This window comes from Rhamphochromis longiceps, linkage group LG13 (assembly GCF_057381845.1).
Source record: "Rhamphochromis longiceps isolate RC_006_pf linkage group LG13, R_longiceps_female_GT1.1, whole genome shotgun sequence".
NCBI lineage: Eukaryota > Metazoa > Chordata > Actinopteri > Cichliformes > Cichlidae > Rhamphochromis > Rhamphochromis longiceps.
This window is the reverse complement of record NC_140569.1, coordinates 2,066,448-2,085,045: the sequence shown is the minus strand read 5'-3', so window position 1 is coordinate 2,085,045 and position 18,598 is coordinate 2,066,448. Positions and strand designations below refer to the sequence as shown.

The following is an 18,598-nucleotide window of genomic DNA, read 5'->3' as shown; positions in this document are numbered from 1 at the left end:
CCACATCTCTGTGACAGGCTTATACCCGAACGTACAGGTCGGAGGGATGTTAACGGAGACGCACATCAATATGGAGAAACTCCAAGTAAAAGACGCAGTTCAACTTCCAAAACTCAGAAACACTTTAGAGCAGGGGTGTCAAACCCCAGGCCTCGGGGAGTGAAAACGTATCCCTGCTGCAACACACCTGACTAAAATTAAAAGGTCATTAGCAAGACTCTAATGAACTAGACTGCATGGTGGCGACCCCTAACCCTACTGAAGTAAATTTAAATAAATATAAGTGTTCGGAAAAATGTACTTCTAAAAGTTCTTTTATTGCACCGTGTTCGTTCACTCATCAGCTTCTGTAACATGAATCAAAAGGCTGAACTGCCACCTCAGCATGCAGTCAAGTTAATTAGTCTAATGACCTTTTAATTTTAGTCAGGTGTGTTGCAACAGGGACACCTTTTCAAGAGTCTGACACCCGAGCTTTAGAGGGGGGTTGGTTGGGTGTACGGAAGGACAGACGGATGGTTGTTTGGATGGATGGATGGATGGATGGATGGATGGATGGATGGATGGATGCTTGGTTGTTTGGATGGATGGATGCTCGGTTGGATGTTTGGATGTTCGGTTGGCTGGACGGATAATTGGATGGACGTTCTGTTAGGTGGATGGATGGATGCTTGGTTGTTTGGATGTTCGGTTGGCTGGACAGATAGTTGGATGGATGCTCGGTTCGGTGGATGGATGGATGGATGCTTGGTTGTTTGGATGGATGCTCGGTTGGTTGTTTGGATGTTCGGTTGGCTGGACAGATAGTTGGATGGATGCTCGGTTCGGTGGATGGATGGATGGATGGATGGATGGATGCTCGGTTGGATGTTTGGATGGATGGATGCTCGGTTGGTTGTTTGGATGGATGGATGCTCGGTTGGATGTTTGGATGTTCGGTTGGTTGTTAGGTGGATGGATGGATGGATGGATGGATGGATGCTTGGTTGTTTGGATGTTCGGTTGGCTGGACAGATAGTTGGATGGATGCTCGGTTCGGTGGATGGATGGATGGATGGATGGATGGATGCTCGGTTGGTTGTTTGGATGGATGGATGCTCGGTTGGTTGTTTGGATGGATGGATGCTCGGTTGGTTGTTTGGATGGATGGATGCTCGGTTGGATGTTTGGATGTTCGGTTGGCTGGACAGATAGTTGGATGGATGCTCGGTTCGGTGGATGGATGGATGCTCGGTTGTTTGGATGGATGCTTGGTTGGATGTTTCACATCCCAGAGGAAGTTGTAGTTATTCAGAACTGGCAGCATCATGTTCAGTTAAAAACAAAACTTTATGAAAATCAAACTTATGGTGTCCTTCATATACAATAACAATAATAATAAGACAGTGTTAGATTATACAGCAAAATAAAAACATATAAACAAATAAAACTATAAAACTAAACAAGGTAACAATAGAGTAAGCCCAAGTAATAATGAAGGGCCTGCAGTTCTGAGACGTGATTTACAAATAGAGAGTTTATAGTCCGGAGACGGAGAGTTATCGTTGCAGTTTTAAGAGAGGGTGGAACAGAACAAGAGATGAGACAGGAGAGGACAGTATTAGTGATCATCGACCCAAGAGAGCGGACTGAAAGTTTAACAACATTAAGATTGGATCGAGTTACTAATAATAGAAGATTTTTGAATTATTATAGGAAGTTTAAAACTGGAATAAGAAGGCGACAGTAGGAATTACCATATCAGCAGAAGAAGGCAGCTGTTAATGAAGATTCACAGGTTTGGTCTAAGAAAGTCCATAAATGTGTGTGTGCAGCAGAGTGTGTGTGGTAACGGTATCTGAAGGCTTAACAATACTGTATGATGTCAGAGTACGAGTGTAGTGAGCAGATACAGCCTGAGAACGAGCTTCTTTCTAATGCTAGATATGTGAGATACACGTCCTTATGAAGTCCAGTTTGAAGAGACAGCTTTGAGTGCGAGCCCACCAGGCAAGGCTAGCTAGCCCACTCTGGTCAGCCTGGGTCAGCCTGGGTCTGCTGAGGCTGCGCTCGCAGCTGGCTCTGCTCGCCGTACCTCACCAACCAGCTCTCCACCTGCCGCAGGTTCTGTTAGAGCGAGGCTCCGCTCACGGAGGAGCTCCAGAACTGCTGGCTGCACCCAACGTGGAGGAGTCGAGTCGGGAGCAGCCGAATGACATCAGGGACGCCACAACCCGGCACGAGGGAGCCGGGAGCAGCAGCTTGCCAGCGAGGAATCGATCACGGGTGACATCACGCTCTCAGAGGCACCAGAAAATAAAAATGAAGCAACAAACGATCAGCGGATGTTCCAGGACACGGATTTATAGATCGATCATGAAACCGTCAGCGCAGAGCGAAGGCGCGACGATGACTCCGTGAACCTCAGTGTCTTTGTGACCTCACATCTCGCTCACGTGTCACATTTTGAGCATCAGCATGAATACAGCGATTGCTTTCTGTTGCCATGGTTACCCTGCAAACAGGAACTGTTAGCAGCTAATGCGGTGTGACATTTAGCAGGTCACAGAGTGGGAAAAGCTTCCTTTTACATACGTAGGCGGAGACACTGAAGAGGTTATTCCTGAAAAAAGTGATAAATTATGGAAACAGGTGGCGGCGGGCGGCGAGCAGCGGTTTCTGTTTTTATCAGCTTCTTTTTGGGTGTGGAGCGAAAACTCGAGCAGGTACTTGTCTGTTACTCTGGAGATAAAAATACAGAATTCATTCAAACTGAGGAGACGCTCTCCGTCCGCTTTGATAACACCTGATATCCTCCTTCAGTAACATCCAACACACAAACATCCAGTTCAACCAGTGCTCAGTGCAAATGCTCCCAGCCAGCGTCAGCATTTGAACGTGAGAGACGGGGCACATCTAACTGCAAACACGTTAATGCGCCGTGTGCGGCTGTGTTTCCTTCTCCAGCCTGCAGTCTATTTATAACCCGAGTGTTTGCTGCTGCATCGACCAGCCTCTCCTGAAGGATCGATACGGCCTCGTGTGCGCAAACGTCACCAAGCCGAGCAGGAATACTTTTAATTTAACGCACCTATCTGCCGCCGTCGTCGTGGGAATGTGTCCGTTGTCCATCGGCCGTTCTTCGCTCGCAGTTGCTCTTTACATAAACGCACTTTTTAAAACATAAAAAAAACCTCAGGCACGAAGAGGAAATGAAGTCAGAGTTTTGAATGAGAGTCTGAAAGTGGGAAGTGGTCAAACCACCGTGTGGACTACATCTACTTCCCTTAATGAGCTTCCCTTTACTGGACCGGGCGGTCAGCAGGCCTGCAGGCAACTAAAGGTTGTCTCATAACATAATAATTCATTCAGTTATCCATGTAAGTATGATGGATCAGAAAGCAGCAAAGGCATGTTTGTCAGAGATTACAGAGAAACACAACGACGCCGAGAGCCTCTCCAGAAAGAAAACACACCAAATGCAGCCGAATACAAAGCTGGGACAAACCACAGGAAACACAACTACACAGCTACATGACCACAGAAATAAAACAGAAAAACACTTGAAGTGCAATCGAATCTCCTGGAGCACGACACATTACAGGAAGAGCTTCTAATATTAAAAACAGAAAAACATACTGAACGTCCAAATAAACACGACAGTAAAACACGTCTCATTCAATAAAGACAAAAGGTCAGAATAAGAAAACGTGACCACACAACACCGCCGGGTACAGAAAGCACCGCCTGATCCCTGCAACACGATAACCAGAAGCACACGAGTCAGAACCAAAACCAGACGCGGGCCAGAAAACAGAAAATACAATAAAACAACCGACACGACGAGGAGAGCGCAGGGCTGCGCCGCGGCAGCTCGCTGCGCCGGATCACTGCAACATGTTTTATTTTTCCTACAGCTTCAGTTTGTTTTGTTTGACATTTACTCTGATTACTCAAACATCATGTAGGAGTACATGATTACAGGGCGCTGCTGTTACAGCCAATGGCAGGACTGCGAGCGCCTCAGACTCAGAGCTGCATCAGTAGTATTTCCTGGTGAACGGAGGGAATGTGAGTCCGGATGTTTCTGTCGGCGAGTCCCTCCCACACTCGCCGATGCAGCCCACTCATCCCGGACAGAAATAACCAGCGGCCGGGGAACCTCGCTCAACAGGACGCCAGGAAATTCTTTCAGTGCATCTCTGAGTGCTCCGCCCACTTCCACCGACCGAGTTCAAGGTCAACGGCAGGCAGACGACGGCCTGCTCTGCCGCCGCCAACACGCTTCACAGAAAGCGCAGCTGCTTTTACAAAAGCCGAGTCTCGAGTCAGCAGGAAGAACACGCTCGGGTTTGTCGTCACGTCTGCTGTGAAGTAACAAACGTCCTCGTTCAGCTACGGCGGCTCATCGTTACTGACGCACATCAGCCTGCATCCAGCAGCCTCAACTCGTCGATGACCGCAATGTGTCATCAGCTCACGTTCATTTTGAGAGAAAAGCGTTTGAACGCCTGCGTTTCATTAAAAATGGCCGAAGGTTTGATTACACTGATGAGTAGGGATGAGTACTGATAAGATTTTCACGATTCCATTTTCGATTCTTTATCGATTCTTTTTAAAAAAGGAGAACACTAAGGTCGATTAGCTTAGAACTTTGTTTTATATCCTCTCTTGTCCCTGCCTACAATTAAACACATTCACTTACTGAAAATCATCTGCTGTGGCAAACGGGTGCAAGCCTTTGACCACAAACTGAGTCACTGCTCGGTGACATTCGTCTATCCTGGCCTGAAAGGAGACGCTACCGGCAGACTGCAGCGAGAACTGCCAGCATCTGAGCCAGCCAGACTCTGTCTCTCTCATCATGGTCACTAAATGCACAGTAATGGCAGGTTTGTAATAAGGCAGATCGTGCTAACATAATATGTTAGTTGATTATTTACCTGCCGCATTAACGGGAGAGGACGTGCAAACGTTACCGCTGCTGCTGGGTTGAGATTCACGAGTCTGGAATTAAAAACACGACATTCATTTAAGGTCATCGTTTTGTGAGCAAATGCTTTTGCATATTCGTAGTGTTTCCTCCCTTAAATGAAATATCTACTTTGCAAGTATTGCAAGTTGCCCTGTTGTCATCCATTCTCGTAAAGTATAACCAAACTTTTGAGCGTTTGAGCCGCCGTGTTTCCTGCCAGGTAAATGACGCTCCACAACGTGGTGACGTCATTCGGGGCGACTGGAATCGATAAGGGAATCGTTTGCAAAAATGGCAAACACTTCCAAGGAATTGAAACAGTGGGAACCGGTTCTCAACAAGAACCGGGTTTCGATTCCCATCCCTACTGATGATGTCAGAGTTGATGTTATTTTATTGCTGATGCTTCTTAAACTCAGTGTGACTGATCCATCCTGTGACTGTCACAGCAGTATTACAGGATTATCATGATACTGTAATAGTTATGGATTCAAAATGTACTCTCCTTTATTTTTATTAACACATCATTAAAGCTTTAGCTTTAATAACTAGAGCATCAGGTGCACAGCACTCGGTGTTTCTGTTAAACATGTTTCACAAATGACAGACTGGACCTGTAAATCAGAACCGTGAGTCCTCTAATGGAAAAGCAGCAGCTCTGATAATAATTGTTATTAATTTGTGATGCTGTAAAGCTTTCACTTAAAGCACAGAGCAGCGGTCTGTTTCTCTGTGTTGTCCTGTTCTCTAATAAATGATGAATTTACTGAACTAAACATCAGAGAGAAGAACTACAGCAGGAAGGGGGATATTGAAAACTTTGAGAACTTAAATGTAAATGACCTCCTGTGACGTGCAGATTCTCTGTTTCCATACCAGGTGGAGATGGATGACAGCATTAGGATGCACGCCCAGATCCTTGTTGTTGAAAACGTCCATTTCCATTTTTCCTCAGGCCCAATCTGGACACCTGGCGCTCCCCCCATCTGAGCTGAGACTGGTTTGATCCACCAGCTGAGACAGAGAGGCTTAGAACAATGAGTCACCGAGCAGCAGAGCGAAAAAACAAGACAGAAAGCTCGAAAACGAAAGGCCGGACGGGAGGAAAGCAGGAATGCAGAGAAAGGCAGAAACGCTGTTATTTTCCAGGGCGTGTCAGTCAGACTCACACCACAACAACCAAACCACAAACAGGCGCTGAGTGACAGCCAGCCGACACGAACATGAGGCTCTCGGAGCCCAGGTTTAAAGAGTTAGCCTGCTGTTAATCAGTGTTTGTGTTCATGTCAACAAAGCCCACATGCAGACCCCAAAGCAGCGCCGATGGAAAGCGTCTACAAACAGCTCACAGACCGACTGGTTCACAGTTCAGAATGACGCACGTGACCAATAATATGGCTGCTGTGAGGCTACTATACAGACTGTGTGAGGAGGCGGAGCTTCAGTTGGGCTGCACAGTGAAATTTGATTTGGATGTTACTGATTAGCAGATATCTGTGTCTGAGCGATGCTAACATGCAGCCAATAGCTTAGCCTCGCGTCCAGACGTGGTCATCAAACCCGTCCAGATTTAGTGATCCGGTTTGGAAACACTGCCATGGCAACATGTGCCAGACTTTATCCTCAATCAGTCTGAAACAAACCCAAACGTCGTCCTGTAACCCGAGGACGATGAGACACCTCAGTGAAAGCGTGAGGCTTTCCTCAGACGGAGGTAAAAACAGCTCAGCCGTCACATGTCCCGCTCAGGCCTCACCACGAATCCAGCGCTTGATCTATAATGGATGCTCAGCTGGAAAGTTAAAACAGCAAACTTCCTGCAAACTCCAGAGGAGATCCTCTGCCTGCAGGGACTTTTATTCAGCAGGAACGTCTGGACCCAGTAAAAATCGCAGAAAGGTTCATTATGGAGTCTGTTTGAAGCGATGCGGAGCGAAGCCTCAGAGCAGAGCCGAGTTCCTGCTGAGTCAGATCACACAGTTTAACAGGAAAACCGAAGCAAGCCCAGAAACATGCGACGAACTCCTCCATCAGCACCCTGAGAGATAAACCTGAGGCTCACGTCAGGCTGTTAAAGGAGTGAAGGTCACGCCCTCACGAATTCAAACCCAGGCTGTGAAGACTGGACCAAAGGCACTCACAGCATCGGGAAGGGACTCCTAAAAAGATGTGTTGCAGGAAAAGCCTCAGTGTCCTACATAGTTCACACAAAACACTGAGAGGCTGCACGAGCTGCAAGTTAGCTTTTGTGACTGAAACCAACATCTGAGGAATGAGAGCTTTACTAGAATAAACCTTTGAGCGCTCCGAGTGACTTTTAATGTGAACATTTAGGTTTCTTTGATTGAAGGAAAACTTTGTAAAGTCCAAGGACGGTCTGCCTTTAACCTGCACACACAAACGGCAGAGTGGGCCGCAGTTTGCAAAGCTTTCATATATCAGACTGGCTGATGGTCAGTGCGTGCAGCACATCACACAAACACCGGTTTGTTTTGGTTCCATAATGTGAAGTTTCTAAAACCACACTGTGTCAAATCCACAGTTTTAGTGTTTTTAGGGTTTTAACATCCAGGTTAAAATAGATGTGAAAACACATTTTAGTGAAACACGAATAAAAACTGAACGTACGGTGCACGAGAGCCTGAGTCCGTGTTAGAAATGTCCTGAAGTCCTTAAAGCGACTCAGCTGACTGGTTTTAAACCATCACGATGATGCGTCACATATCAAACACACCCCTTTGCTTCTCAGCCGTGTGTCCCCGTCGCAAACAGCTCACTCGCTCTTTAGTTCAGTTCAGAAACTTCAGTTCAGCAACAAGGACCGAGGTGCCACAGCCCGGACGTGCCCCAAAACCCCGCCCACCACAGCGTCCGACCATCAGGACATCCACGGCGCCATCTTTGGTGGTGACCGCTGCTCACGAGGTTAAAGTAAACTGTCGGTTCAGCTCTAGCCGGGACGGCACACAGAAAGTTTCAGTCAATAAAATAAATGTGGGAATGAAAGGATTCTTCTCCTGCTGGGCCAAAATCAATCCGTCCACAGGTGACTCGAGCTCAGATCAAAGCTTCATCTGTCACGTCAGCTGAACCAAACTGACGGACAACAGCGCGCCATGAAGCAAATCCCAACGCAACACTGAAGCTAAACAGTCGTTTTACTTGTAACTGAATGTAAAGCTCCAGCCTGACCTGCAGTTACCGGGCAGGTTTCCTAAGAGCGCCTCCTGCTGGGCTGGCTGGTACCAGCAGCTGTACTGTAAACTCGGTACGTGACGCCCGAGTCCCGCACCGCCTCTTTTTTATTTATATGTGAAATCTCCTGTGAATCAAACAAACAGCCCACATTATGAAAGAACTGAATCAGAACGAGTGAAAATACAGAGGAAGGCGTGCTGCACGGTAACGGCTGAGCAGAGGTTAAAACTGGCGGGCGGACGGCACGCGTCTCCTCCCAGCCTCCTTCCTCTCCTCGTGTACCCTGACACACAGCAACGACTGACAAACACTGCTGCGGAGAGCGCGCGGCGACGGCGTGGGGACGTTTCACAGAGTTGCATCAGTGGAACAAAAAAAACGAACAGGCTGAAGTCCTGGGAGACGGCGACAGGACTGAGGGGCGTCTAACAGCAGGCCAGCCCAGATCCCTCTCTGCACAACCGCACAAGTTCAGAAAGTCATCGACAGACTGAGCTTACCCTCAGTGAACATTTTTAACAGGCCGCTGTTGGTTTTACAGATAAACTGCAGCTCACGACGTCTTTGAAACAACTTCCACTCATGAAAACAGTTAACCAATCACAACAAGACCCAAGACTCAGCTGATTCTCGTTCACTTTTTTTCTGTAGCTCAAATCACAACAGCAGTCACCTCAAGGTGCTTTATACAGTGAGGTAAAGACCTGCAATAACAGACTATCAGCACACATTTGGTGACAGCAGGAAGGAAAAACTGACAGGAAGAAGCAGGCTCAGGGATACGGCCATTTCTGCAGCGCTGCCGGTGTTTTCGTTTGCGACGCTAGAATAAATCTGTGTTTATGTGAAAGACGGGCGATATGAAGCTTCTGGTAGACGGACGCTAGCAGCCACAGACTGTATGGGAGCTTCGCTCAGACACGGACGTCTGCGAATTAGCAACATCCAAATCAAATCCTCACATCTCACTGTGCACTCCGCAAACACCTCCAGCTCAGGTGAAGCTAGCAGACACCTAGCAGCTCAAAGAGGCCACGCCCCTAATAATGCGAGCCATTGTTATCTACAGAGCCAATAACAGTTCGTGTACCAGTTTTAACATGGGAGTCCGTGGGGACTGACTCGCTGCTGCCCCTGCTGGACGGTAGAGGAACTGCAGGGTTTGGCATCTGCACGCACTGGTTTTAAACCTCAGCATCACTCAAAAACAGCCGGAGACCAATCACACACCAGAACAGATCATCTCTTTGACCTTATGCTGTGGTGTTGTTTCCTGCTGACAACATTTAACTTTGTCATTTTTGTCAATACCAAATTAATAAATAATAAATTTAAAAGGATAAATTCCCTGCTGACATGTTTACAGATCAATGACATCACTGATCTCATGTTTCAGACACAGGAAGCTTTAACCTCACCTGTACACAGCCGGGTAGGGCGAGGCATACATGTACCTGTCCTCCAGAGCCCCGCCCCCCCAGCACAGGATGTATCTCGCCATTACGACACGGCCCCGCCCACTCTCACACAGAGCCTGTGAGAGAGCAGCCGTCGATCAAACAACATCCACATCGACGCCTCCGAACCACGCCGAGCTGTTGTCGAGGGAAACGGAGCGACGTCACCCACACGTTAATCTGATGACATCATTAAGCTATGACATCATCTGCTCCCAGTTCTCCCCTTCATTCGGCGCCTCGGTAAGGAAATCCTCCAGCAGCAGCGCCTCCTCTCTGATCCGTCTGCTTCCAGTCCTCCTCTTCTTTCTTCCACACTTTTGAAACCTCGGCGCGGCTCCTCTTCACAACTTTCCCTCTTTCTCCTCTCCGCTGGCCCGTCTCCTCGTGCTGCCTCTCTCGTCCATCAGCTGGCTTATTTTCCAGCACTGAGGGGAAGGAGGTATGCGCTTCCTCCCCCATTTGACCCAGGACGCCCCTCCTCCTCCTCGGCTCCTCGCCCTCCCCCCTCTGTCCTCTCCTTCCCCTCTTCCTCTCTTTGTCTCGTCTCACCATCCTGGAAGTTTTCAGCGGCTCGATAAACTTCAGCCTCATCGAGGCGCCGCATGAACGTGACTGAAAGCTTAAGGAGAAACTTGGAACATGAGGATTTCAGCTGAGTGCGAGCAGCAACTTGTCTTTAATGTTCACATGAATAAGATAAATTCAGAATTTACTCATTAAACTGAACTCAGTACAGCATTTATATACACACACATACAGGGGTACAGTGTGTGTGTCACTCATGCAGAGCTCGGCGGGGCGGGGCCAGAAGCTACACCTCGTCCAAACGCTGCTCACACATCTTCAATATGAGCCACGACCCTGTAACCATCACTCGTCTGCACCACGTCAGCCTCGCTTCAACGTTTTATTCACAACGTCGCAGAAACACGACTACACTGCACACAAACCGAAACAGCGACGGCTCTGATTGGTGGAAGTGTTTAAACAGCAGGTCACACTGTGAGGCTACATCTGTGCACAGCCTGCTGCTGCGCTCGACCCACATCACATCTTTAAACCTTCCAGCTGAAAGTTGATCGTAGAGTCGTTGAAAAGAGCGTGCAGCCGCCGCTCTGCACCACGGTTATCAGAATCCATCTGAAGACACACAACTCAGAGTATTTACAGCCGCACACGAATGTGTTTCAGCTCACAGTAACAGCAAGGGACGTAGCTCCACGGCAGAAGCATCACCACGAACCGAGGGGAAGCAGGTCAGAGGTCAAAGGTCTGAACACACAAACAACAGATGGAAAACATCCACATGAATGACATCGAGGAGGAGGAGGAGGAGGAGGAAGCTTTACTGAAAACATTTCAGACTGTTTCTAGTTTTCAGACAGGAGTGGGAGGTCTTTACTTCCACCCTTCCTGAACCCATCTGGAATTTCCATCTATAGGCTGATGTGTGTGTGTGTGTGTGTGTGTGTGTGTGTGTGTGTGTGTGTGTGTGTGTTTTTACACCTATCCCTGTGAGGACAGACCTCCCACATGAGGCTGTTTGAAGCTGCAGATTAGGATTAGATTTATGGCGGGGGGCAGGGGGGCGGGGGCTGTAGTGCTGGAATGCATCATGTCCTCTTAGGATACGACGCACAGAGGTCCTTCGCGCATGTGAGCGTGAAGGCGCCTGGACTCGATGAGCGGGGACAAGGATACGAAGCTTCGGCCGTGATCCTGTTTTCATGTCCAAGTCTGAATTCCTCGCTCGCTGCAGCGCGATGTGAGTTTCTGCTGAGAACAATAAAGTTTTTGACTGCGTCTGAATTCGTCCACACCCAGCAGAAGCCGTGGCGCGAGGCCAAGAAGGAAAACGGCGAGCTCCTCCAGCTCATGCTGGGAAAGCTCCCAGCAGCAGGCCGGCTGTTTCCATTTTACTCCTCAGATGTTTGAACGTGTTCGTGAGCAGAGCGACGTTTCAACAACACGAAAGCAAGAAAACGTACGAATTCTTCCGCTGAAGCCAACAACGGGCGGGAGCGAGCTACCCGATTTTATCCCGCCCCAGAATTTAAATCCATATTCTGCTCATTTCCACCTGAATGCTGTTATCCTGCACTCCGCTGGAGCCCGAGCAGGAATACAAACGCTCCAGGTCGTAATCCTTCAGGAGCCGAGCTGCACGTGGGCAGATTAGCTCAACTAATCTGGAGAAAAATAGAACTAACGGTTCAATTTAACAGCCGTGCTGCAGCCAACACAAACAGCAACTGCAAATGACGCTTAGTCAAAATAAACTGAGCAGGAAATGAAATGTTTTATCATTTGTTAAAAAGTAAAATGAGTGGTTCAAGCAGCCCAAAGCAGGTGAACGTGTGAAACTGTGAAGATCTGCAGGAAATCTGCAAAATTAGAGTGAGCTGCAACGATGCGGGTACGGACACGGCAACAGTCAGATGTTGTATTTTGGTAAGTTGTAATTAAAGCAAACGTGACGGTAACATGTGATGTTTAAGGTCAGGAGGAAGCAGATGATTGGCTGCAGAGAGAGGAAGTACGTGAGGGTGGTGCAGGACACGAGGACCGAGGTGTGGAGCAGGAGTGACAGGTGGGGGTGGGATTACATCAGGGATCTGCTCTGAGCTCCTTCCTGTCTGCAGCGCTGACGAACAGACTGACAGGTGACGTCAGGCAGGAGTCTGCAGACAACACTGCGATCTGCAGCGAGAGCGGGCGGAGGAGAGCCTGGAGAGGTGGAGGCGTGCTCTGGAGAGAAGATGAAGGAAAGTCGGTGGAAGCGAGACAAAGAGAGAACGAGAAGGTTTAAAGATGAAGGTGTTCAGATGTTCAGACCGCTCAGAGCCACAGAGGCTGAGACTGTCTGAGCATGTGCAGAGGAGGGAGGAGGGAGGAGAAGAGGGAGCAGTGAAGGAGGCCGTGCAGAGGGGCGGTGTAACAGAGAAGCATGCTGGGACAGGAGGTGGTGGAGGCAGGTGATGCTGGTCTAATCAAATCTGTTTGTTTTTGCCTTATTAATCATCCTGATAAACAAATGAAACATCAGCTGTCAGGATGAGTTTAATGCATCAAGTGCTGAACTGGTTTAGAGGGATGCACTGCTGCAACACAATGGATGCAGCGGGACACGCTTCAGCTGACCACACTCCATCAGCTGATGGGACCCGCGTCATGTGACCGCCGTGGTTTGGTTTAAAGGAAAGTAACCGTATAAAGCTGGAAGTGGAGCACGAGAGGATGTGCAACCAAAACCGCTCGGCGAGCATCAAATACGCCATCTTTGTTCTCCACGCAGAGCACGGAGCAAAGGAGAGCGCCGTGGAAACGTGTCGCTCATCGTCCTGTGGGAGCAGCCTGCAGTCAGCCTGCGACTCAGTCGGGTCGAGCTGTGCGTGTTGCATGCTGCATGGACAGAAGTTCAACCATCACCCCTGCAGGCAGCAGCAACCAGAGGAAAAGCAGCTGCAGCGCTGAGTCGAGCCGCTGCTGTCAGGTGACCTGAGCAATCACGCCACACGTTATCCTTTAATAATATCACAAAATAGCCACTGACTTCCTGTTTCTTTGTTGCTATCGAGCTGTGAGCTCGCTCTGCAGCGAGCTTTATCGAGAGGATGATTTTTCAGCTGATTTAGCATGATCTCAGGGCGGTGGTGCGTGAGACGTTTGGGGATTTTGTTTATTTAATGAAACATTTGATGTCCCTCATGTTTGGTGATATTTACTGTCTCTGTCTCAATATTTCTTATTTTGTGACCTCATACGTCTGACTGTGAAAATTCATATAAAACAAACTGAAACTTAAGAAATTTAATGCAAAAAGCCTGAAAAGTGTTTCCAGCTGCTCAGATGGCTGTTACACGACTTTAAAATGACGGTTTCATGATGTTTGTACGAAGCTGAGCCGAGGTTCAACACAGAAACACGAGCCGCCAATAACACAAATCGACTATTTCTCAACAACCACGACTCGGCCATCAAACTTAAATTCATAGTTTAGTTCAGCTCACCTCGTGCCTCATTAAGTGAAGTGCGTGAGGTGAACGAGGCTGAAAGCTGCTGCTGGTTTTTTAGGCTTTTAATCTGAGGATTAACTGGAGGAAAATAAAACGAGGTTAAAAACAGCTGCAGAGCCAGAGGGTTAAAAAAAGAAACGGAAAAATGTCCCGACTCAGCAAAGCGCCAAACAGAGCCAAGCAAATGTCTGCACTCTCCATCTGTATGACACACACACACACACACACACACACACACACACACACACACACACACACACACACACACACACACAGAGCTGTGCTGCCACCTTGTGGCTGATCTGAGTCCCTGCAGCAGTTTTCAGCTCTCATCACTTTAATCTGCAGATCACGTTTGCACAGCATCCAGAAAGTGCTACAACACACACACACACACACACACACACACACACACACACACACACACACACTAACCAGGAGCTCGTCTCCTCGTCTGGTCGGCCGCAGAACGAGCGAGCGCTCCGACTCACCTGATGCTGCTGTGGAGCGCTGGTGTCGAGCTCGCCTTCCTGAAGCCGTCTTTGAGGATGGAGCGACGCCACGACTCTCTCTCCGACTTGGACCTGACCGGAGGGCCGCCGTCGTCCTTGGAGCCTCCTCGGAGCCCCGCCCCCGAGGCGCAGAGTGCAAGTTCGGAGCGAGACGTTTCAGAGGCGGCGGACGGGTCCGGATGGGCCAGCGGGGCGAAGCTGAGCTCGATAATCTGCTTGGCGCTCTCGCAGATCTGACTCTGAACACACAGACGAGACAGCGTTATGTCCTGCTGCGCACAGGAAGCCGCGACCCGCCTCCTCCTTTCTGCGTCCTACCTGGATCTCTGGCGTGAGGGTGGGGAGGTCGAAGGTGAATACGGACGTGGATCCCGAGGTCAGCAGGTCCACGCTGTCCAGGCTGCTGTACGACGTGCCCTTGGCCCGGTGGGACTCCATGATGCTCTCGAAGTGGCGGCTGAAGGAGTCCAGGTTGCTGTCGGAAGGTCGGCGGGGGCTGCCGATGGAGATTGGAGACTTGAGGCCCCCGTGGCTGTCGGAGGACTCGGGCGACCTGAGGAAGAAGAGTTAAACCGTGTTAAAGCCTGACTGCGTGTTTAATCCTGGCTTTCAGACGCTCACGCCGAGTCTCCTCATCAGACCCAACTGGGATCAAAGAAAAGTTTAAAAAGCCGAGCGGGAGGAATCTGAGGAGGAAAAGCCTGCACACGGCCTCTCAGTTTACACGCATGTGCGTTAAAGAGGATGAAAGAAGCAGGAGAGACGACTGCCTCCTACACAGGCAGCCCTTCTTCCTCAGCTGCAGCTCTGAATATAAAGCAGGGGGGTCAAATAGACGGCCTGCGGGCCAGAAACGGCCCACTGCGTGACATTTTAAAACGTGGCCTGTCATAGGCCAGAAAAGTAAGATACAGGAAGTCAGGACTTTACTGTTATGTTTAATCTGACAGGAGAAAAGCTTCTTCCAGGATTTACAGCTGAACACAACTTTTGTGGTTGTCGGATAATAAATCCTTCATTTCTGTGTAGCAGCGTCTCGTGTGATTATTCACGCAGGCAGGGCGGAGCTTTGAACATGAGCAGAAACCCTGATGAAAGTCGTAGTTTATAAAGTTTATAACGCAGCCAATAAACAGAAAACGTGCATATTTGTACAGGTAAATGCAGCCGTGTGCAAACAGACAGCAGACTGGAGTAAAAGCGATGCAGCGGCTGCAGAAGAGAGAAAAGCAGAGTTCAGTAAAGCTTCGAGGGTTTGTGGTATAAATGAGCTCGATGCAAACAAGCCTGAAAACAACAATCTGAGCTTACATCGCCAAGTCTTTGAGTAATCAGTTACTCTAACAGCTCGACTATGAAACAAGCTGCTTCACTAAAGCTCACCCCCCCTCCCCCGCAGCCCCTTTCCTCGCCCTCTCACCCCTTCAGCAGCAGGCTGAGCACCTCCTCCTCCTCCTTCATGGCTTTCTGTCTCTGTCGGTCTCCCTGCATCCTGACGCTGGCCCAGCTCACCACTCCTCCTTCTTCCTCATCTTCCTCGTCTTCCTCCTCCTCCCCATCAACCTCCTTCCTTCCACCTGGGCGAGATTTTGGGGAGGGGTCAGCGGGGTTAAAATTGGAGTTTCCGAGGACACTGCGGTTACTCCCGAAGGCCGAGTCCGCCTCCTCGGCTGCCTCCGCCCGCATTACCTACACCATACGAGAGATGATGATAACGTATTTTAAAAGGAACCAGGTGAGATGCAAACAGGTGGAGGCGCACGCACCTCGTCCAGGTCGGTCTCACGGTAGCAGCGCAGAGGCACGGCGTCCAGGTCCGTCTCCGAGTATTTGAGGGTTCGCCGGATGATGCCAGTCTTGGGGGAGGAGCCTCGAGGGTCGGCGGTCACCAGTTCCACCTCGATCTGCTGGACCTCGTGATGAGACAGCTTTTGTCCCTCGGTTTCCCGCCCCCTCCTCTGATTGGCTGGTTTCAGATGGAGGGAAGAGGGTGGGGTGGGACTGGGCGAGCTGCTGGTCGGAGGCGTCGTGGACGGAGCGTCTACGGGAGGAAAAAGCAGATGTTCATAACGCCAAGTGTCAAAGAGCACAAAACAGGTCCTACGAAGTGTTGAAGCTAAACTCTGATTGGTCCCCAGTTTTCTGTTATTTTTATCCAATTCTAGTTTATTACCAAATCTTAGAGGCAACTTCAAGGTGTTCATATTGCAAAGTACTGACCTGCAATAACACAGAGAAACCCCAACAATCAACAACGCCATGTGAGCAAACACTTAGCGACAGCGGGAAGGAAAAACGGCGTTTTAACTGGATGTAACCTCAGAACGAGGTTCTGCATCCGGTCGTCCTTTGCTCAACTCAACCCGGTTACAGGATACAGACATGCTGTTTAAAAGAGGCAGAGATCTGGTTGGAGATTGGCCTGTAATTAGCTAAGACTGCTGGGTCTAGAGATGCTTTTTGAGTAAAGGTGTAACTGCAGCCAGCTTGAAGGCCTGTGGTACATAGCTGATTATTAGAGATAGGTTGGTATTTAAGGCTGAAGCATTAATTAATGGCAGGACGTCTTTGAGCAGCTTTGTAGGAATGGGGTCTAAAAGACACGTTGATGGTTTGGAGGAAGTAATTATTGAAGTTAACTCAGAGTCCAGAGTAAATATCAGTAGTGTTAAAAGTAGCTGTTCCTAATGATGCGCCTGTTGGATGGCTGTAATGGTTAAAAAACCCAGGGTTGCTCCTGCGCTCCTCGATCGGTGGTGAAGGATAAGCTGTTTGAGTCCAGCAGATATCCTCGTGAAACTTTGATGGATCATGGTGTGAATAAAGTTTAACACAGAGGAACCAGCACTAAAACCCTGGATTTGGACCCGTTTCTGATATTTCACTACAGAAACGTACGAGTGCAAACAAATTAGATCAGTTTATACACAGAAGGACTCCAGATAAGCTGTGTTCCATGTTGAGACTTGACTTTATCAATATCAAACTGTCTACAACGACCTGTTGGACAAACAGGACAGAAGACCTCTGAGCTCAGAGTTACACCGACACGATCGGAGCTGCAGCTCAGAGCACGCCAGCGCAAACTTTAAGACTCGGTTCTGTGTCGTTTAGGGCTGACGCCCGGTTTTAAGTGAGAACGTACAGAACAGGAAGCGGTGATGTGTAGCAGCACCTGTGAGCACAGTTGTACTCTCTGTAAAACCCCTCTGAGCTTACGTTAAGCTGCAGCTTCGGCTAATTGGCTTAGAAGACGCTGGGAACTCCGGGAGCTCCGTGTTTACTCCACAGCAGCAGAGAAAAGACAGAACGGCCCTTTAACCTGCTGCAAACAGACTCCGGGTCATCAGCACACTGTTGCTGCTGCTGCACCACTACGAGCAGTCCCAGCATCGGTGCTGTCAGACGGTTGGAAGAACACAAAGCCTGTAAGGTCGTATTTACCTGCTGTGGTATCTACGAAGAGGTGGGTGTGGCTTCACTTAAGGGCTGCTGTTAAATTATATATGCTGTAACATTTACAGTGTGATGCCAGAAACACACACCTGCTGCACATGTCTGCGCTTCATAAACAGTCATTAGTAAAGAGCCGCCATCAACACTGGTATTTACCTGCAGACGCCCCGCCTGCTTCAGAAAGCCCACCAACACCGTCACTCAGCAGGTGACCTCCAACAACACTACTGTTTTAACCCATCCAGGTGTCAGTGCTCATGCTCCCACCTGTTTAATATTTCAGTTTACACTCTGAGAAACTGAGACATGAAATTAGCTGACTGAGTGAATTATTGAAATCTAAGAATGCATTGGTGGAGCGTCGTGTGTCGTCCTACGACTGGACGCAATAAAATTAATCTGACATTTACAGATGTTAGAGTTTATAATAATGTGTGTCTGCTGACATAAACACGTCCATACTGAGAAACAGAGTCTGGACCCAACATGGACAGAAGCGGCTTCTTTCTGATAGAGTTTATGCGGATTTGGTCCACGGTGTAGGACCTGAGGTCAAAGGTCATGTAGGAACTGCCTACCGCACCTTTACTGCAGCGGCTCTTCTGGCTTCCGAACAGGAACTCCCACTTGGCCTGGGCGATCTTCTGCGACCTGGAGGACAGAGCTGTTGCTGATCCGACGTCTGACTGAAACGGACAGGAAGTAGCATGTTTACATGTGTTTATAAACACGGGAAGGAAGCAGCGGTGCGTTGGATACGTGCCGTTCGCTGACACATTAAAGAGAAGCAGAGTTTGAGCTGGTGCAGAAGCTTTTGTGCTTTAATTGCTGTGACAGTCTAAAGCAAAAATCATCATTATGTAAACGTTAGGCCGGTCCTGTTTCAGCACAGCGGGAGGAAACGTGCGCGATGGAAACAAAGACAAGTCGCTGAATCAAAGTGAAAGCTGCAGTTTTACTTTGCTTTCATTATCGATTTATTGCAGTCGAGGTGAAGATGAC

General features: G+C 48.9%; 1 protein-coding gene across 3 annotated transcripts in view; it reads right to left on the bottom strand.

Moving 5' to 3' along the window:
* Positions 1-18,598, bottom strand: part of psda (pleckstrin and Sec7 domain containing a) — a 48,814-nt gene that overhangs the window by 17,036 nt on the left and 13,180 nt on the right. For 2 of the 3 annotated variants that reach the window (XM_085427672.1, XM_085427674.1), the window contains exons 5-10: positions 18,180-18,282; positions 15,907-16,181; positions 15,561-15,829; positions 14,459-14,693; positions 14,120-14,379; positions 5,798-5,968 (exon numbers count right to left, since the gene is read on the bottom strand). In XM_085427672.1, coding sequence (XP_085283798.1) covers positions 5,798-5,968; positions 14,120-14,379; positions 14,459-14,693; positions 15,561-15,829; positions 15,907-16,181; positions 18,180-18,282 — 1,313 coding nt within the window. The remainder of the gene's footprint in view (positions 1-5,797; positions 5,969-14,119; positions 14,380-14,458; positions 14,694-15,560; positions 15,830-15,906; positions 16,182-18,179; positions 18,283-18,598) is intronic. The other variant, XM_085427673.1, reaches the window with a different exon arrangement.